Source organism: Hypanus sabinus, chromosome 8 (assembly GCF_030144855.1).
Source record: "Hypanus sabinus isolate sHypSab1 chromosome 8, sHypSab1.hap1, whole genome shotgun sequence".
Taxonomy (NCBI): domain Eukaryota; kingdom Metazoa; phylum Chordata; class Chondrichthyes; order Myliobatiformes; family Dasyatidae; genus Hypanus; species Hypanus sabinus.
Window position 1 is genome coordinate 112,002,559 of NC_082713.1, and position 21,197 is coordinate 112,023,755.

Here is a 21,197-nt window from a genome sequence, read left to right on the forward strand (position 1 = left end):
CTCTGCTACTGCAAAACATCCACTGCAAGGCTTGACCTATTGTGTTCTTCTGCACACCACTGTTCTAACACTATATTGGCCTGTAATTTCCTGGGCTATTCCTACTCCCTTTCTTGAATAAGGGAACAACATCCGCAACCCTACAATCCTCCGAAACCTTTCCTGTCCTCATTGATGATGCAAAGATCATTACCAGAGGCTCAGCAATCTCCTCCCTCACTTCCCACAGTAGCCTGGGGTACATCTCATCCAGTCCCGGTGACTTATCCAACTCGATGCTTTCCAAAAGCTCCAGCACATCCTCTAACACTATACTTCAGTGGTTGTTAAGCTGATGGAGAAGATCCTGAGAGGCAGGATTTATGAACATTTGGAGAGGCATAATATGATTAGAATAGTCGGCACAGCTTTGTCCAAGGCAGGTTGTGCCTTATGAGCCTGACTGAATTTTTTGAGGATGTGACTAAACACATTGATGAAGGAAGAGCAGTAGATGTAGTGTATATGGATGTCAGCAAGGCGTTTGATAAGGTATCCCATGCAAGGCTTATTGAAAATGTAAGGAGGCATGGGATCCAAGGGGGCATTGCTTTGTGGATCCAGAACTGGCTTGCCCACAGAAGGCAAAGTGTGGTTGTAGACATGTCATATTCTGCATGGAGGCCGGTGACCAGTGGTGTGCCTCAGGAATCTGTTCTGGGACCCCTACTCTTTGTGATTTTTATAAATAACCTGGATGAGGAAGTGGAGAGATGGGTTAGTAAATTTGCTGATGACACAAAGATTGGGTGTGTTGTGGATAGTGTGGAGGGCTGTCAGAGGTTACAGCGGGACACTGATAGGATGCAAAACTGGGCTGAGAAGTGGCAGATGAAGTTCAACCCAGATTCATTTTGGTAGGTCAAATATGATGGCAGAATATAGTATTAATGGTAAGACTCTGGGCAGTGTGGAGAATCAGAGGGATCTTGGGGTCTGAGTCCTTGGGACACTCAAAGCTGCTGCACAGTTTGACTCTGTGGTTAAGAAGGCATACGGAGCATTGTCCTTCATCAATTGTGGGATTGAGTTTAAGAGCAGAGAGGTAATGTTGCAGCTATATAGGACCCTGGTCAGACCCCACTTGGAATACTGTGCTCAGTTCTGGTCGCCTCACTATAGGAAGGACGTGGAAACCACAGCAAGGGTGCAGAGGAGATTTACAAGGATGTTGCCTGGATTAGGGAGCATGCCTATGAGAATAGGTTGAGTGATCTCACCCTTTTCTCCTTGGAGCGACGGAGGATGAGAGGTGACTTGATAGAGGTGTACAGGATAATGAGAGGCATTGATCATGTGGATAGTCAGAGGCTTCTCCTCAGGTCTGAAATGGTTAGCAAGAGAGGGCATAGTTTTAAGGTGCTTGGAAGTAGGTACAGAGGATATGTCAGGGGTAAGTATTTTTTTAAAAAAAAGCAGAGAGTGGCAAGTGTGTGGAATGAGCTGCCGGTGGCGGTGATAGAGGTGGAAACGACAGGGTCTTTTAAGAGACTGCTGGACGGCTATATGGAGCTTAGAAGAATAGGGGGTTATGGGTAAAGCCTAGGTAGTTCTAAGGTAGGGACATGTTCAGCACAGCTTTGTGGGCCAAAGGGCCTGTATTGTGCCGTATGTTTTCTATGTTTCTGCGGATATAGACAGAACGGGAAAAGCGGGGGGGGGGGGGGGGGGGGGGTGTAACTGCCAGGAGTTAGAGACATTCATCGTTCTTACTCGGACTTCTGGCTTTTTCCTTTCCAATCCTTACAAAGGGTCACAGCCCAAAACATTGACTGTTCATTTTCCTCCTTAGACGCTCTCTGACTTGCAGAGTTCCTCCAGCATTTTGTGCATGTTACTCTAGAAACACACATAGGGTGGTGTTCACAATAGCTGCCGGACTGCACTCACCTCTGCAAGGCTGCCCTCTGGTGGTAAGTGATAATGAGTTACCACAGTACTGGTTCCTTTGATGATTCCTACATCATACCATGGATTGCCTTCTTTCTTTGGAGTTACCTTGTGTGGCGTGTAAGAATTCTCTTGCTTCTGGAAAACAGAAACCTTATTTAGATTTTACATCTGCTTTGGTGCCAAAGACCCAATTTTAGAAAGAAACCCAACAGCTGTGTAAAGAAAAACAACTTCAGACACAGCATTAAATTTACTTTTGAGGGCATAGAATGCAAATCCAGAAGTTAGCTGCCACTTTTTAAAGATTATCCCTCAAGCAAGAATTAGATGACGGCACCCCACACCTCAAGTGGCAGTATTATAGAATATTATAATCACATAAGTTCATTTGTTCTACAGTGGCGGCAAATGATCTATTGACTCAGGTGACCTGATAAATCAGTAGAACTGTAGGTGAGTTAGTAATAGTAACTATTTACCCCATTTGCTACTGGATTACTGTTAGAGACTTCATTTGGTGACACAGCTGCCGTGGTGGAGGATGATGGAAGTGTACAGGCAGGACCTAGAAATAAAAGACCTACAAATTTATTTCCTGTATGCTGGATGTTAAATTAATGTTAAGTTATCTGTTGAATTACTGACATAGCCGATACACGCAGAAATGGTGTATCCATCAAAATAGCAGAACACTAACATTTCCATTCTAAAAGAAACAGTTTTGACACAGAATTCATGGTACAATAATTGCAATGTTAATACAATGTTGGAAAGTGAGTCCAATGACATTTTCTATAAATACAGGTGTCCCCCTCCTTTACAAAGGTAGAGCATCCCTATGAAACCTTTCTTAAGCCGAAATAGCGTAAAGCGAAGAACCATTAATTTATATAGGAAAATTTTTCGTAAAAGCGAAAGTCCTCTTTGTAATGCGAAAACAGGTTACTAATGTAGGTCTCTTGTAAAAGCGAAGTGACGTAAAGCCAAAATTTGTAAAGTGGGGGGCACCTGTATCTCCCATGAAAACAATCTCACATATTAAAGGCATCTTCCACTTCATTTGTAAAAAGCAACTAAGTTACAGGTATAAAGCAATTTTTATAAAGTGCAATTTCTTTCTGCTTCAATGGTGTAGCTATATATTGAAATTTCATCATTTTCATTTAAATTTACATGAATATAAACAATGAGTCACACCAATGTGTAAAATTTAAAAGAGAGTTCAAAGAATTTTATATAGTGACTCCTATGCTGGATGGTAAACAAGGTAATAATGTTATAGACTGCATTGCCTCTGCACATCAATCCAATACCAATGGTTTAACTCAGGAGACCAACGTTAAGATTTTAAAAAGAAAGATTAACTTTATTTGTCACATGTACATCAAAACAGAGTGAAATGTGTCATCTGCGTCACAGTCAGAGACGTGCTGAAGTCTGTAAGTGTCACCACACTTTTGGCGTCAACATAGCACGCACACAACTTACTAGCCTAAACCTTTACGTCTTTGGAACAAGGAAGGAAACTGGAGCAGCTTAAGGAAACCTATGTGGTGTTGGGGAGAATGTACAAATTCCTAACAGACTGTGGTGGGAAACGAAACCCTATCTTACAGGTGACACTGTGAAGCTTTACAGTAATTGATATGCTATCGTGCTGTCTGCTGTCAACTGACACACAAACCACAGAACATATGGTCTCACTGAGCTTTGGGTTTGCATCAGATGTAACTCCAGTAGAATTTTTTAAAAATGTCTAGCCACCTGTTTCTGAAAACTTAAGTTTATAGACTGCTTTTGATAAACATGTGCAAACTATATGGGATTGGCTGTAATGCATAAACTGCTAAAGACCACACTTTATAAAGAAGTGCAGTCTGCTGCTCAAAATGACAAAAACTGCAGAGGATACACAAAAAGAATATGCACAACATTTTAGCTGTTTGGACATACTTAGAGTAGTGGATTGATGAGCATCCACAGTACTGGTAACCTGGGGTTGCAGACTGGTTTGTATGCTTGTCTCAGTAGGACTCATCGTTACTGCTTGAGGAGTGCTCGGTTGCACAGGGTCCTCTTGCTGTGCTGGTCTCTCTGGGGTCTGAGCCACAAGTTGCTGGCATTGTTGTAGGTGCTGTGTAGAGTCTACATGAGGCACACCAGTCTCTGAAGTAGCATCTTCCATTGGAAGCTTTACATTACTGTACTCTAAAACATTAAAACAAACACTTCAGAAGAGATTAATCATTCTGCAAGATTAAAAAGACATCCTGGTAAGTTACGCCAAGACAAATTTGGTGCGACTGACTCATGCAAATATTCTTTCTTAGATAAAACAATTGCAACCTATCAGTAGTATAAACAAAATAAATAATACATTTTAGAAATTGTAAAATACACGACAAGCCTATCATATTAGGTTCAATTGCTTTAAAATCAAATGTATAAAGAATTAATGGCTCTAGCACATTAAAATAATAATGAGCACAGACTTATGAGGCATTAATCAGAATGGTTTTGTACAGGAGAGGTCACGCCTTATAAATTTGAATGAATTTTCTTTGAGGTGACGAAGATGTTGATGAAGGTCAGGCAGTGGATGTTGCCAACACGGACTTCAGTAAAGCACCCGGCAAGGTCCTTCACAGTAGGCTGATCCAGAACATTAGGGCAGATGAGATTGTTAAATTCTAAATTGGCTTGGCTACAGAAGACATAGGGTAGTGATGGAGGGGTGTCATTCTGCCAGGAGGATAGTGTTCTGCAGGGAATAGTACTTTTGTGATTAAATATCTAGACAAAAATATGAAGCTGAGTAGCAAGTTTGCACACAACATTACACTGGCAAACAAGAGAAAATCTGCAGATGCTGGAAATCCCAGCAACACACACTAAATGCTGGAGGAACACACGCAGAATGCTGGTGGAACGCAGCAAGCCAGGCAGCATCTATAGAAAAAAGTACACTCAACATTTCGTGCCAAAACCCTTCAGCAGGACCCTTGGCAGCTGTGGATAGTGAGGTATGTGTCAAAGGGTACAGCAGGAAATGGACCAATTGGCAAAGTAGCATACAGCATACTTGCCTTGAATAGCTGTGGCACTGAGTAAAAAAGATGGGAATTCGCATTGTACCTACATCAAATTTCAGTAAGGCAACATTTGGAGTATTATGAGCAGCTCTGATCAGCCCAATACAGGAAAGATGTGGAACCTCTGAAAGGGTGAAACAGATATTCACCAGGATGTTGCCTGGTTTAGAGTATTAGCCACAGAGGGAGATTAGACAAACATGGATTGTCTTCACTAAAGCATATGCAGCAGAGGCACAACCTGAGAGATATGCAAAATATGTGGGTCAGCCAGGCAGTTTTATTTGCACACACTCTTCCATCCTCCCCCAGGTGGAAATTTCAAATACTAGAGAGCATAGCTTTAAGGTGAGAGAAAGTTTAAAGATGTGGCAAGATTTTTTTTAATTAATAAGAGTGGTAGGTGCCCAGAACACATCTCTCGGGCAGAGTGAAAGCTGATACCACAGTAACATTTAAGAGGCAGCACTAATTTAATAGCAAGGAAGGCACTGCATCTAAAGCTGCCAGTATCAAGTTCTGAGTGTTATACACTATTAACTCAAAAATCAATTTACTTAAAGCAACAGCTTTATGTTTAATTCTTGCAGAATCTAACTAAGAACAATAATTATTCTTATTCTCCGTCTCTGAGATTCTTGACATAACACTTCTAACTCCAGTCAACACCTACTAGTTTATAATTGCTGCAGGAAGACAGTTCTTTCAGTGATTATAACAAATATCTACAACGTTCTTTTTTGGATAGAATTACTGCCTATTCCTCAACTACATTTATTTTGATAAAAATGGTCACCCTTACCTGTAGCTTTTGGCAGTAAGGACACTGGAACGTTTCCAGCAATCATTGTGTGTTGGATATTGTCCACTGGTTTAGCTTCAGCAACAAAAGGCTCAGTCACAGTGGTATGGGGGTGTTGCTCGAGACTCGGGTTCAGTGCTTCCTGCAGTTTGTCACTCTTCACTTTCTCCTGTGGGTCCTGGCTGGCCTCTGACAGGTCGGGTTGCCGGCTCTCAGACAACTGTGGGATTGATGCATTCTCCAAGTCCTTTAATGTCTGTTCAGATGATGGCTGATGCTCTGCACTCTCTGGATCTTGAGCAGATTCTGTAGCAGGTGTCAAATGTGATGTACTTGAATCTGACAACGTTGAACTACTGCTTGAAGTGATCTCCGATCCCGTTGAGATGGCCTGATCATTGGACAGTGAGAAGGCAAGGATAAAGAGCACATTACTAGTACAAGGTAATACACTCCAACACTTTCTGGAGCAACACACAAGAAGCTGGAGAGTTGGGGGTATTTATAGAGGGAAGTGTTTGGCTAAGTACATCGATGGGAGAGGTGTGGAGGGCTATTATCCAGGTGCAGGTTGACAGGACTAGACAGAATAACAGGTCAGCACAGACTAGATGGGCCAAAGGGCTTGTTTCTATGCTGTAGTACTCTACGGCTAAATAAACAATGCTTCCTGCTGAGATCCTCCATCAGGACTGGAAAGAAAGAGGGCAGAAGCCAGTATAAAAGGGTTGGGTGAGGGAGAGAAGCATGATCTGGCAGCTGATAGGTGAATCAAGTGAGTGGGGTAAGGTAGGTAGGTGGGAGGGTGGAGCAAAATGAGAATAATGTGAGAAGCTGGGAGGCAATAGGTGGAAGAGACAAAGTGAAGAACATGAATCTGATAGGGCAGTTGACCACAGAATAAAAAGAAATGGGGTTTTGGAATCAGAGTAAGGAAGGTATAGATGAGGGCAGTGTGTGAGGGCATGAGACGGAAAGGAGATGGGGTAAAGGTCTACAGGGATAAGAGGAAACAAGTGGGGTAGGGTGCATAGAAACACAGAAGAGTAGGTACCAGAAGTTAAGAGAAATCAATGCCATCAAGTTGGAACTTATCAAGATGAAATATGAGATGTTGTTCTTCTAATCTGTACCGAGCCTCAACTTGGCAGTAGATAGGGCGGTGTACAGACATGTCAGTGTGATGATGGGAAGTGGCATCTTAATGGCTGCCTTCAGGGGATACTGGTTGTTATGGACAAAATGAAAGAGCTTGACAAACTGATCCTCCAACCTGTGTCAGGCCTCATCAATGTAGAAAAGGTTGCATTGGATTAAACGACACCAATAAATGATGGATTAATATGTGAAGCCCTGTCTATTTTGGGAGTCTATATAGTGGTGGAGGGGCAAATGTAGCATTTCGCATGAATGCAGGGATAAATGCTTGGAGGGGGAATCAGTGGGGGTGGGGGATGAGTGGACAAGGGAGTTGCTGAGAAAGTAACCCCTATGAAAAGCAGAGAGGGGACAGGAAAATGTGCATGGCTTCTCCATCAATTTCAGAATTTCTTGCAACTTATAGTGCAATGAGAAAACCAAGTTATAGTTGCATAATAAAAATGGTGGACCAGACAGAGTAACGCCGAATTTAAAACAGTCTAGACAAGATAAACCTATAGAACTACATGTATCAATATTAGTTGGGTCAGAAAGAGAAGATTTAAGTTCCAGTAGTGGGACCACCATTAGCAGCTATCCTTTCAGACCACATAAAAGCAGCCCAGTGGCTTTGATCACTCCAGAAGACATATCCCATCCACCAAAAAGTTACCTATAGCTCCATGGTAGCTAGTAAATCCATCCCACCAATCTCCCAAACATTTACTTCTATGTATGGGGTGTCCATAAGTTAGGCAGAAGGAGCAATAATGAATTTAATGGCTTCAGATAAACTTCATGACTGCCTAGCACCTCCCCAATAACAAATTTCCTCTCTCACCAGAAGCAGCTATACCTAAACACAAGAGATTTTGTAGATGCCGGAAATCTTGAGCAACAGCCACAAAATGCTAGTGGAACTCAGCTAGTATCTATGGAGGGCAATAAACAGTCAATGTTTCAGGCTGAGGCCCTTCATCAGGATTGGAAAGGAAGCAGACAAAAGCTGGAATAAGGCGGGGGGGAAATCTATTGAAACATAAGTGGCTATACCCTTTGTGTTTCTTTTATCTCTAAATACTGATTTTAAATTGCTACCTTGACAACTTTGGTCTGCATCCTAAGGTGGGTAAACCTTTTATTCTTATTTCTCTCTCTACAGAAGCTGTTTGACAAAGTGAGGAATTCCAAGATATTTTTATTTTTGTTTTGGATATACGGGGACTTCAGAGCTACAGCCTACTCTCAGTGGGCTACACCTTTCACACCTCGCTTTCCTTTCATCTCCAAATACTGATTTTAAATTGTTAGCTTTGGTCTGCATCCTAACATGGGCATTCCTTTTACTCTCTCCAGCTCTCCTCTCTCTACACATTCAAACATGTTCATTCTCTTAGTTTTTCAGTTCAGACAAGTGGCCTTAACTTGAAATGTCAACTGTATTTCTCTCCTCAGAGCTGCTGAGTATTTTGTGTGGGTTATGTGTAATCTGACTGACGAAAGCTGATAACAATATTGTTGCTATACAGCTGCATACTGATTTTTTTCCAGGTGGTGGAGCTTACTGGCCCAAGAGCAGCTGCTGATGAAATCTTGGTGATATGCAGCAATATACCCATGGATACATCCTACAGTAGCTACATTTACATTAGTGTTGGAAGGGAAACAATTAAGCGATCAAATGGGTGCTATTTAAATTCACAGACAGACAAGAGATTCTGTAGATGCTTGAAATCTTGAGCAACAGACACAAAATGCTGGAGGAACTCAACAGGTCGGGCAGCATCTATGGAGGGAAGTAAACAGTCAATGTTTTGGCCTGTAATGTTGACAGTTTATTTCCCTCCATAGATGTTACCTGACAAGCTGAATTCCTTCAGTATTTTGCGTGTGTTGCTAACTTAAAAGGTTTGCTTTGTCATGGAGTATGTCGGTTAGTTTAACATTATTGACCTGAGTTCAATTCTGTAAGGAGTTTGTACATTCTTCCCATGACCACATGTGTTTCCTCCTGTAGTTCAAAAATAAACATAACTAGCAGGTTAGTTAGTCACAAGGGTGTAATTGGGCAGCACGATCTCATTGGGTCAGGAAAAAAAACTGTATTTCTAAATAAATAAATAAATAAATATTGTCCAGGCAAGTGGACAGAACATCATAATAGTGCTGACTTACAGGGTCACAGAGATGACAGGTATTGAACCTGCAAAGCATGCACTCTCCCACTGAACTACATCCCTGTATGTACAGCAGATGCTGGCAAAGCCATTTGGAATTGAATTAGATGACCTGGCTTCCTGAATTCCTCTATTAGTCACAGCACCCCTGCGGCCAGTGTTGTCGAGTAGCAGCCGAATGAGACTCCTAGGATACTTATGATGGGAATCTGGTAGAGACACCCATATTATAGGAGGTGGTTAAGACTCACTTGTTACAAATGGTTATTGGTTGGCACATGCCTGAATACCCTCAGTTCTTCCAGCACAGTTTTGTTTTTAAAAACACAGAATGATAAGTGTATGATGCATTGCCAAGGATGGTAATAGGGGTAGATACTATAGGGCAATTTAACAAACTCTTAGTTAGGCACACAGATGAAAGAAAAATGGAGAGCTATGTGGGAGGGGAGGTTAGACTGATCTTAGTGTAGGTTAAAGGGTCGACACAACATCGTGGGCTGAAGGATCAGTACTGTACTGTACTGTTCTTTGATAATTTCGTAAAGCTATATCCCAGTGAAGAGCCTTAATGATTAAAATACTAAATCAAAGATTAGCTTTTTAGCAAATTAGAAGTGAAGCACTATAGTCTTCTCAAATATTATTTTAAATGTTGAACATAAGAAAACCAGCTAAAAGAACAGTGTTTCTCACTTGCTTTCCTTACCTGCAGTGAAGGTCCTGGAGTAGGTGTGGACTGTGTGACAGAGGTCACTGCTCCAGTGTGTGCAGCTGAGACGGTGGTTGCAGTATTTGTCGTTCCTGCAGTTGCTGTTTCCCCATGAACACTTTCTGGTAAACCATTGTTATTTGTGTCTGGTGGCTGAACTGTGATAGGCAAATTTCAACAGGAAAAAACATAACATGGAATAAAAAGGAAATCAAGTTAAATACCACAGGTGTGCACAGATCAGGAGCAACAGATTAATAGTTGTGATTAGGCACCTCATTGAGACCAAGGAAACAGCATTTTTCATGGTCATGTAAAATTGTAAAACTGTAAACACTAAAACTAAACTTTTAGATGCAAAATAAACATCACTCCAATTTACTTGAATTGCCTTTTTATAGGAAGTTTTCAAACTCCATCTTTGATGTTTATTATACTTTAGCTACAACCAAGAAGAAAAGTCATAGAAAGTCGCTTAGTTTCCACACTATGCAATTCTCTACCCAAAACCCCTCCATCTCTCCAATTCCCCTTCATTCACAACCTTTGTTAAAGCAAACCCTTTGATCAGGTTTTTGGTTACTTGTTTTATTTCATTTGACTCCTTTTTTAGAATAGCATTTCTGTGAAAATGCATGTTAAAGCTTTCAACATTTACAGCACTCTATAAATGCAAGTTATTGCTGCTGTTTACAGTGCACCCAAGCAGGAAAACTTGCATTACTAGGACAAATGGATTGTGATATCCTTCACAGAACACTGTAGCGGGGAAGTTACTGAAGGGAATTCAGAGACAGGGTTAGGAGGAGTCAGCATGGCTTTGCGTTTGGGAAGTCACAATTAACGAACATTGCAGAGGCAACCAAAAAAGCAGATGAAAATAGGGCAGTGGATGTTGTCAAATTGGATTTTAGCAAGGTGTTTGACAAGGACTGCATGGTAGGCTGGTCTGAAGGGTGAGGTTCCTATGGAATCCAGAGAGCTAGTTAGGTGGATTCATAATTTGGCTCAGAGGTGGGAGGCAGAGAGTGGTGGTTGAAGGCTGTTTCCTCCTTGGAATGGAGGCCAGTGACTAGTAGACTAGTAGCGTGCTGCAGGGGTTGGTGTCGGGACACTTGCTATTCTGTATTCATATAAATAATTTGGATTCAGATGCACAAGACTTAATCAGTAAGATTGCAGATGACTTGAAATTAGGTGGTGGTGTTTACAGTGAAGCAGGTTTACTGGGGGGGGGGGGGGCGGGAGAATCTTGACCTGTTAGGTAAGTAGGCCAAGGAGTGGCAAATGGTAATAGAGATTGAAAGTCAGGTGCTGCATTTTAGAAAATCAAACAGGATAGGTCCTATACCACGGAGTGTGTTGGAACTGAGGGTCCTACAAGTACAAATGCAAAATCCATTGAAAGCAGCACAATAGGTGGACAGGGTGAAAAATGCATTTAGCATGCTGGCATTCATCTGTCAGGGCACTGAGGAGAGGAATTGTGACATTATGCTGCAGTTGTACAAGTTGTTGGTGAAGCTATACTTGGGAGTACTGTGCAGTTTTCAATCACCCTATTATAGAAAACATGGTTAAACTGGAAAAAATGGAGAGAAGATTTATGAGGATGTGGCCAGGAGTAGAGGGCCTGAGGGAGAGGCTGGCTGGCCAGGCTGGGTCTTTATCACATGAAGCACAAGAGAATGAGGGGCACCCTTTTATAAAAAGAGGCATGGATAAAGCTAATGGTAACAGTGTTTTCCCCAGGGTAGGGGACTCTAAAACTAGACGGCATAGGTTTAGACTCAAAGGGCCCATATTCATGCTGTATTGCTCCTTGACATTCAGCTAAAATCAAAGTCTTGTGCAAATAAAAACTTTAAGAATAAAGAAAAACATGGTTCCATTCACATTTGACAGCTTGCATGAGTGACATACTGTTTCCATCTGGAATATTGTGAGTTTTACACAATTTCTTCCAGAAAACTAATGAATAAAAGCTTCAAAAATAATAGGATGGAACAATCATGCAACTAATATTGCTGCTGCCACCTTACAGTTCCACCCACCCAGGTTCAATTCTGATCTTCAGTACTATCTGTGAGTACTATTTGTTTTATGTCTATCTGTGAAGTAGCCTGGACGAGAAACAATAGTTCACTGCATGTTGACCATGTTTGTTTCGGCACACAAAAGTAGTTCAGCAAATTTTCTTGACAACTATTAATTAATATATATCCTTCCCTTATTGCCGCTCAATTGACTTTTACTTCATCCACTCACTTTGATTTAAAGAAATGTTTGCTGTGCTGGAGGTAGCCGTGTTCGTGGTGTTTGTCTCGGTAGTTTCATGGGCAGGCTCTTCTGTTGCTTGATGAATCTGTTGATCTGCAGTCTGTATGCTGTTCTCTGAGGCAACTGCTACAGCTGCAGGTTGTTCTACAGCCACTGGTACCTGACTGTCACTGGTGTGTGTAACCAAGTTGGTTACTTGAGGGGAAACTGCCTCCGAGATTACAAATATAGGCTGTCAAACACAAAATACACGTAATAATAAAGTATTGTAATATGAACACTTTAACACCTTATTTATTATTTTGTTTTTCTTTTTGTATTTGCACAATTTGTCATCTTTTGTACATGGCTTGTTTGTCTGGCTTTGTTAGTGTGTAATTTTTCATTGACTTAACTGTGTTTCTTAGTTTCTACTGTGAATGCCTACAAGAAAATGAATCTCTGGGTAATATATGGTGACAAATATGTACTTTGATAATAAAAATTTTCTTTTGGGGCGTGAACATTAAGTGGTGTGAACATTAAGGAATAACTCTAGCTTATTTGTATGCTTTTACTGTAAAAAACAAATCCGACAAAAATATTGAAAACGTACTAAAATCGATAAACAAATTCATTTTGAAGAATATTTTCAACTAAATGAGGATTGCTTGTGCTGAAGACAAACTTAATAATCAATACCCTTATTTAAGACAGAGTCATAACATTAGCAATTTTATTTCAAGATCTCTGCTCCAACTGGAAAGATAAATTTTAAACAATTTGTTTAATCTATTCATTTTGATTCAGAATATATTTGTACTATCAAGGTACACCATATTAAAACATGTTACAGATACATAATTCTACATCATAAAACATTCCAGAGAGAAACCATGATGGAGTTTCAGAAAGGTTATGGGGGATACCACACTTAATGAACGAACAAACGAACAGAGGACACAGCTAAATAGATGTGCTTCCAAAAGCTTTTTGGTATAAATATGGAAAGAATGGAAGCAAAAGAGATTAGGAAGAAATACAAAGCATACACATGGGATAGATCAGAAAAAGACACTGCCCCAAAGCTAGGAAAAGGGGAAGAGGTGAGCAAATACACAAGAACAGCTTTTGCTCCTGAGGACATTGGTTACAGGTTAGAACAATGGACACTGCAGCACAGTACAGGCCCTTTGGCCCATGATGTTGTGCCAACTTTTTAAACCAACTTCCCTCCTACATAGCCCTCCATTTTTCTATTACCCATGTGCATGTCTAAGAATCTCTTAATTGTCCCTAATATATCTAACTCTACCTTTACCATCATCCTCGGCACCATATTCCATGCATCAACCACTTTATGTGTAAAACAAAAACAACCTCTGACATCCCCAATATACTTTCCTCCAGTCACTTTAAAATTATGCCTCCTCGTATTAGCCATTTCTGCCCTGGGAAAAAGTCTCTGGCTATCCACTCAATCTGTGCCTCTTGTCATCTTGTACACCTCTATCAAGTCACCTGTCATCTGCTCTAACTCCAAAGGGAAAACCCCTAGCTCACACAACCTAGATTGTATAGAAGGAATTCAAATTAAGGGGAAAAAAAACAATTCACTGAAGCTGTAACACCAACGTGAAATTATACTGTGCAGTAGAAAAAAATAATTCATACAACAAAGGCAAATGTTAGAAGTGACCAAAGCCTGGGTTTAAAGGGAAATCTAAGAGGCTAGAGTGGAGAAGCAGATAGGTTTATGACAGGTATTCCAGAATGCACACCCATTCAAGGAGATGAGAAGGGTTTTCTCAAGGCCAGGGAGAGGGAATAAAGAAGTTGAAGTGGTGGTGGCTTAAAGGTGGGAGGGGAAGGAGGAAGTAGAAGAGGAAAAGTTAGGGATATCAGTGAGATTGAGATTAAATTATAAACACTTAGAGAAGTACACAGGCAAACAGATAAAGTAAACAATTACCTCAGTATTAACTACAGAAGGACTTGAGACTACTCCTGTTGTAGCCATTAATGTTGCTGTTGCTGTAGCCAAGGGGTCAATAGCCGTGCTAATCCCCTGGGTGGCCAGTGTTGTTACTCTAGTCAGGGCAGTGGCTGGTGGTGTGAAACTGGATGATGCAAAATTAGTTACTGCTGAGTGGGCGGCAGATACTGTAGCAGTCACAGTACCTAGTGAGGTAACACCTACAAGTAAATACATTAGAACATGTCAAGAGCTATTGAATCACCCTTGAAGTAAGTCTTAAGTAGCACAGAACCCTAGGGTGATACACAAGTCAGAAATACAGTTAGAGTCACAGAGCACTACAGCACTGAAACACTCTTCAGTCCATTTAGTCTGTGCTGAACAGTTATCTTGCCTAGTCCCATCTGTACTGTAACACTCTATACTCCTCCCATCCATGTACTTACCCAAGCTTCTCTTAAGTGTTGCAATTGAACCCCCATCCACCACTTCCTGCCGGCAGCTCATACCACACACGAGTATGAAAGCTCCCCTTCAGGTTCCCCTTAACCTTTTCACCCACCCTTCATCTACAGTACTGTGCAAGTGTCTTAGGCACATATATATATAGCCAGGGTGCTTAAGACTTTTGTGCAGTACTGTGTTTGTCAACGAGGAGTGGAGAAAGAGTTTGTAAATCTGGCGGGAGCAAGAGATATTGGGAATGGCAGGGGTGTGGGACCAGTGGCAGAGAAGGAGTGCTGGGGCGGGGGGTGGTGCAGGTGCAGACACACCCAGCCCTGAGACACCAGGCAAGGTAATTTGATTCCAAACAATTGGGTTACTGATCATTACAAAATGTCCCCCTGGAGCTTCCCTTTCCCTTCCCATTTTCCCAACCATGATTTCCCTCTCCCTACCCTCTTCCAACTCACAGTCCAAAATAGAGATCCATATCAGAACCAGGTTTATTATCACACACGTGTCATGAAATTTCCACCCAATCTCAGAGGAAAAAGCCTGCTTGCATTTACCCGATCAATATCCCTCATCATTTATCAAACCCTCCCCTCATTCTCCCATGCTCCACAGAATAAAACCCTTACTATTCAACCATTTCATATAATTCAGATCCCTGAGTCTTGGCAATATCCGTGTAAATTTTCTCTGTACGCTTTCTCCACACAATACTCCAAATTTTACCTTACCAATATCTTAGACAACTTCAGTACAACATCCCAACTCCTGACTCCGATCCATGAAAGCCAACATGCCACAAACTCTCTTTACTTATAGAAACATAGAAAATAGGTGCAGGAGTAGGCCATTCGGCCCTTTGAGCCTGCACCGCCATTCAACTCAGAACCCTGTACCTGCTTTCTCTCCACACCCCCTGATCCCTTTAGCCACAAGGGCCATATCTAACTTTTCGCTTTGGGATGAAGCCACTTCATTTTGTTGCAATTCATATAAACACGGAAGAGGGATAAATAGAATAGAAGCCATTTCCTCCCTCACAATGCTTGCATTTTATTTTAAGACCTGTTTAATATAATGGCTATGTTCATCTCCTGCACCATCTACCAACCTACTCTCATCAGTGAAACCCATCATTTCACAAATACCAATTGGGGCCAAATTTTGAAAAAGTGATCTAACAACCCCTTATAGCATGGAGTCTTACATCCAATTTGGATCTGTCACACGTGCATGCAATCAAATATAGAAGACAACAGAACTTAAAAATGCTTTTCTATGATTTCTACAAAACTACAGCATTGACCATAGAACAACAGGCCCTTCAGCCCACAACACTGTGCCAACTCTTTAACACACTAACATCAGAAAACTTCTCTTCCATATAGCCCTCCATTTTGCTTTCATCCATGTATATGCCTATCTGAGATTCTCTAAGGTATCTGCCTCTACCATAACCCCTGGCAGCATGTTTCAAACACCAACCACTGTGTTTAAAAAAAAAATTACCTCTGACATCCCCCTTACTTTTGTCTGAACACTTTGCCCCTTGTATTGGCTACTTCTGCCTTAGGAAAATGTCTCTGGCTATCCACTCTGTGCCTCATCGTCTTGTACACCTCTAAGTCCTCTCTCAACCTCCTTCGTCCCAAAGCGAAAAGCACTAACTTGCTCAACCTATCCTCATAAGACAGAAGAATTCACGCAGTTGATTGTAAAAGTACCTAATTGTGAAAGATCCAAAGAAATGTTATATAAAAGTACCTGTGGTCCCTTTCACTAGCAATGTTGTGACTGTAGGCTTGGTTGAAGACACAGTGACAGGTGTAACGAGTCTGACTCCACTAACTGTTACTGGAGTTCCACCAACAGTTCGTAGAATGGTACCAGGTGTTCCAGGCGTCTTCAGAACAACCTAAAAAGTGTTTTTTTCTAAATTTATTCATTTAGAGGATACAACTGTCACAGGCTAAGTCAATATTTACTTTCCACCCCAAAAATGACCTAGAAAAATTGGCAGTAGCCACTTCCTTGAACCTCTCTGCTATCAATGGAAGTATTCTTCCTACTATTGATAGGTAAGGAGTTCCAAGATTGGAATTAAATGCATCCTACCGATGATCATGCAACGACTGTGAAGGCCAAGTCATTGGAAATATTTAAAGTGGAGGTTGGTAGTTTCTTGATTAGTAAGGGCATCACAGAATACTGGGAGAAGGCAGGAGAATGGGGTTGGGGCAGATGAAAAATCCGCCATGATAGAATGCTGGAGCAGACCTGATAGGCTAAATGCTCTAATTCTGCTCCAATGTTTTATGGTCTTATCTGTAGCATGTAACATGACCGCCCAGAAATCAGGACCCAGCGTGGTAGTCAAATGATTTTCCGCCTAGTCTCAGAATGCTGAAGGTGACCAAATCAATTCATAATGCCATTGGGAAGTGTTTTCAACTGCAGAGTCTGAAGAAACAGGAGGAGGAGGCATAACGTGGAAGAAGAATGGGACTATACTATGCTATACTATACTATACACAAATACAGCTTCAGGACTAATCAATTAGGCACTACCTGTGTCACACCAGGCTGTCCCGCAGTAAATTTTGGCACAGCTGTAATGATCTTGGCAGGTGTTCCCGTTCCAGACGTGACTACTTTTGTTGTAATGATTGTTATTGGAGATTTCATAGCCGGAGAAACATTCACACCTAGAATAAAACGCATTAGTGATTCTGTTAAGGATTTGTAATTTACAAATTCTCCCCTCCCCCTTTTCCAACCATGATTCCCCTGTCCCTGCCCTCTTCCCACTCTCAGTACACAATAGAGACGCATATCAGAATCAGGTTTATCATCACTCACATGTCATGAAATTTGTTTTTTTTTGCAGCAGTACAATGCAATACATAAAATTACTATGTATACATACACACACACACACACACATATATATATATACAAACATTATATAAAGTGAAGTAGATCATATGACCTAGTATATTCGTCCAAGTAGTATTTTCATTCAGTTAAGCATAAAACACTCCAGTGAAACAGATCGAAACAGTGAATATCAACATGTCTGCTTCTCATGCAAAGATATGATTTTGTGTTGCAGGGGGTGATAGGACATGTGAGGTGGTTGTCAGAAATGGACGTTTTAATTAGTGAAAAAGGACTGGATAAATTAGGGGTTTCCTTTGCAAAAGGTAAGAAGCAACTTGATTGAGGTGTACAGTTTCGAGGGCCCCAGGTAAATACAAATGACTTCTTCAATTGCTCAGCAGAGATATCAAAAACTAGGGTTCCACAGATTGCAAGTAACTGTTATAATGATTAGAGGTGAGATGAGAAAGGTATTTTGTTCACCTAGAGGTTGATGATGGGCATCCGTTAGTCTTGAGATACCATGGATTTGTGAATAGGAAAGTTTCCAGGGCACAGGCCTGGGCTGGGTTGTATGGGAGACCAGCAGCTAAACATGCTGCAAGTCTCCACTTTCCATGCCACCGATGTTGTCCAAGGGCCGATAGAGCTTGTTTTGTGGTGTCGCCGCAGAGCAATGTGTGGTTAAGTGCCTTGCTCAAGGACACAACACGCTGCCTCAGCTGAGGCTCGAACTAGCGACCTTCACTAGACCAACACCTTAACCATTTGGCCACGCACCAACACAAGGGGTTGATAACGCATTTGAAGATCACTATTTATTGGTGTGTTACAGCAGAAACCCTCATTACTTGAAGAGCCTTGACCTGCTGGGCTGCAGTTAGGTACCGAAAGGACGGGATAAGCAAGGTACATTTTCTGACCAAAGCAGACATGGGATAAAGGGCCTCACCATAAGTCTTCCATGAGTTTTAATTACAGATAAGATCCTCTCCCTGAAACACATACACAAAATGCCGGAGGAACTCAGCAGATCAGGCAGCATCTTATTTCAGTAGAGAGATTTGTAAAGGAGGAGTACTAAATCTGCAAAAATATACACCACGGATTGCTGGTTTAATGGAAAATTTAAGTGCCATTACGAAATAGTAAAATCAAATTGAATTTGGCTCTGGATATAAATTGATACCTGAAATTACAGGGAGAAGGCAGGAGTATGGAGTGGAGAGAGATAATAAATCGGCCATGATAGAATAAATGAAGCAGATTCGATGGGCCAAATGGCTTAATTCTGCTCCTATGTCTTATGGTTTTATGAAAAATCTATGGAAAGGAAGGGGGAAGAAGCCAGAATAAGTTGGTGAGGGAAGGAGGAGTACAAACCTGGTAAGTGATAGGTGAGGGGGAAGGTGGGTGGGTAGGGGAGGGGAGGTGAAGTGAGAAACTGGGAGGGGACTGGTGGAAAAGGTAAAGGGCTGAAGAAGGAATAATCTGATGGGACAGGAGAGGGTTCCATGGAAGAAAGGGAAAGAGAAGGGGCACCAGAGGGGGATGACAGGCAGGTGAGAAGAGGGAAGGAGAGATAAGAGGGGAGCCAGAATGGGGAATGGAAGGAGGGTGGAGGGGGTGAAGAAATTACCTGTAACATTGGGTTGAGCCATCAGTGCTGAAACAGGGATGGTTTTTATGATGGTTGTTGCCCCAGCTTTACTGCCTGAAGGGGCAACACCTCCAAGACCAAGGATAGTTTGCTTCGCCCCCATTGCGCCAGCTTGCGAGGTTGTGATTATTGTGGTTGGTTTACCGTCTGCTGCCGTCACCAGTCTCACTATTGTTCCTGGAGGAAAGGGGCCCTTTGCCTACACATTTGTTGGAAACAATAAAATTTAAAATTCGTATCACTGAAACAATAAGTTTCCACTATAGTCTATTGATTACTGTATAGTGGAAAAGTGGTACAGTAAGAAATATGCAGACTGATTAGGAAAGTGGGAAAAACAACTGCAATAATAATCAGTGGATTTCAACACACTGACTGCACAGAAGCTATAGAGAAAAGGAATAAGCAAAATATCTCCCATAATGTATAAATGATATGTTTACAATACTACAAAAAGCCACCCACCTCCCCAAAAAAAACCACTATTGGATCTAGTAACAGGGAATGAATCAGATGTCTGGTTTTACGGAGCTATAATGGCTCTAGAGAAGCTTCTTTGAGCTCATCTGTGAAAGCAGCTTAATTTCTACCTTTAATGTCTCTTTCCTTTTCAAGGTAGATGGGATTCTGTCAGTGCCCTTGACCTGTGGTTGCACTCAAACTGGGGCCTGCTCCCAGAGCTCACTGACCGGCCTTTTTTCAATATTCCGAGGGAATGGCCTAGAAGATGAGCATGCCTTCTGGGTTCTGGGGCTTCATGGCCCTATAGATGAGCCAGTTCCTCGTTGGTGTCGCTGACAGAAGCATTGCGGGAGAAAATGGAATATAGGGTACAGCGAATCAGCTGTCAGAGGTCTCGGTACTCAGCGAATTGCTTTCTCTCATTGGTGGGGAAGTTTGCAGCTGATTCTCGAGTCAGACAACTAAAAAAAAAAGCGATGTGGCGCCATAATCAGTGAGTTGCTTTGTTTCTGTCTCCCCTCTCGCTGAGTGGCACCTCACTGCCCCTTTATTAGGGACAGAGAGCATGTGGCAAGCCAAACTGTTGGGTGAACAATTAATTTTTGTTGTACTGCACATCATGGTCTCTCTTGGGGACTTTGTTATTGGTTGTTTGGCGGTTGGAGGGTGTTGACGTTTTTTGCTGAACTAAGTGGGGCGGGGGAGGTTCGATGCTTTGCTGCTGCTTGTGCGTGGGGGGGAAGAAGGGGGCTTTTTACTGTCTTTCATTCTTTGGGGTACTCTTGTTTTCATGAATGTTTGAGAGGAGCAAGAATTTCAGGTTGTATATTGTATACATTCTCTGATATTAAATAGAACTATTGATATAATGGAAATAAAAATATGGAATTTCCATACAATAATGAACATAATTATTTATTAGGCGAAGGATAGGACAATAGTTCTTCCCATCAATAAGAGACAATCCAGGTTTTTTAATTTTTAACTTTGAGAGAACATCAGGCAGATCTGGAGCTCTATCCTAACTCAGCAATCTTTAATGATATAAAATATTAATATGCAGCAAAACTCTGATAATCCAACATGCTCCAGAATTTCTTTCCAGACAAATGTATGTTATTCTATTAATACTCAATGCACTTTAAATTCACCTTTTTAAAAATAAAGAAATACACAGTGTAGTGATAAATTATCCAGTAGATCCTGAAAGATTAAAGGGCAAGTGGGAACCAAGGCCCCAGTGAGTTTGAAGGCATGCAGAGGTACTGGGACCCTCCCCCACACCCCAGTGAATTCCAGGATAGAACAGAGACAATGCCTGTGAGTCAGATGCTGAACCATCTGGATTTCTGAATCAGTGGAGAGCAGCAGAGTATCAGTTTGACCTAACACAAAAGTCACACAAAATAATTTCTTAAATGGAGGAAACATGGGAACAATGAATAGTGAAATAGTAAAGACAGAGCAAAATAATACTTATAAAATATGTATAACTATGAAAACTATTAATAATGCCCTTGCTTTAACATACCAAGCTTCATAAACCATCCAAGGACTAGAGAGCAAAGTCCACAAGAAAATTAAATGTGAAATGTTAATAGTAACTTAAAAAGGCATGTGCTGCAACAAGTGTGACCATAACAGTGA

At 41.4% G+C, this 21,197-nt stretch overlaps 1 protein-coding gene across 2 annotated transcripts in view; it reads right to left on the reverse strand.

Moving 5' to 3' along the window:
• The window catches only part of LOC132398335 (host cell factor 2-like), a 67,865-nt gene that overhangs the window by 19,584 nt on the left and 27,084 nt on the right, over positions 1–21,197 (reverse strand). The window contains exons 12-21 of one of the 2 annotated variants that reach the window (XM_059977604.1): positions 19,068–19,287; positions 17,117–17,253; positions 16,313–16,463; positions 14,087–14,310; positions 12,124–12,367; positions 9,853–10,013; positions 5,827–6,217; positions 3,886–4,140; positions 2,412–2,497; positions 1,930–2,064 (exon numbers count right to left, since the gene is read on the reverse strand). In XM_059977604.1, coding sequence (XP_059833587.1) covers positions 1,930–2,064; positions 2,412–2,497; positions 3,886–4,140; positions 5,827–6,217; positions 9,853–10,013; positions 12,124–12,367; positions 14,087–14,310; positions 16,313–16,463; positions 17,117–17,253; positions 19,068–19,287 — 2,004 coding nt within the window. Of the gene's footprint in view, positions 1–1,929; positions 2,068–2,411; positions 2,498–3,885; positions 4,141–5,826; positions 6,218–9,852; positions 10,014–12,123; positions 12,368–14,086; positions 14,311–16,312; positions 16,464–17,116; positions 17,254–19,067; positions 19,288–21,197 lie in introns of both variants that reach the window. The other variant, XM_059977603.1, reaches the window with a different exon arrangement.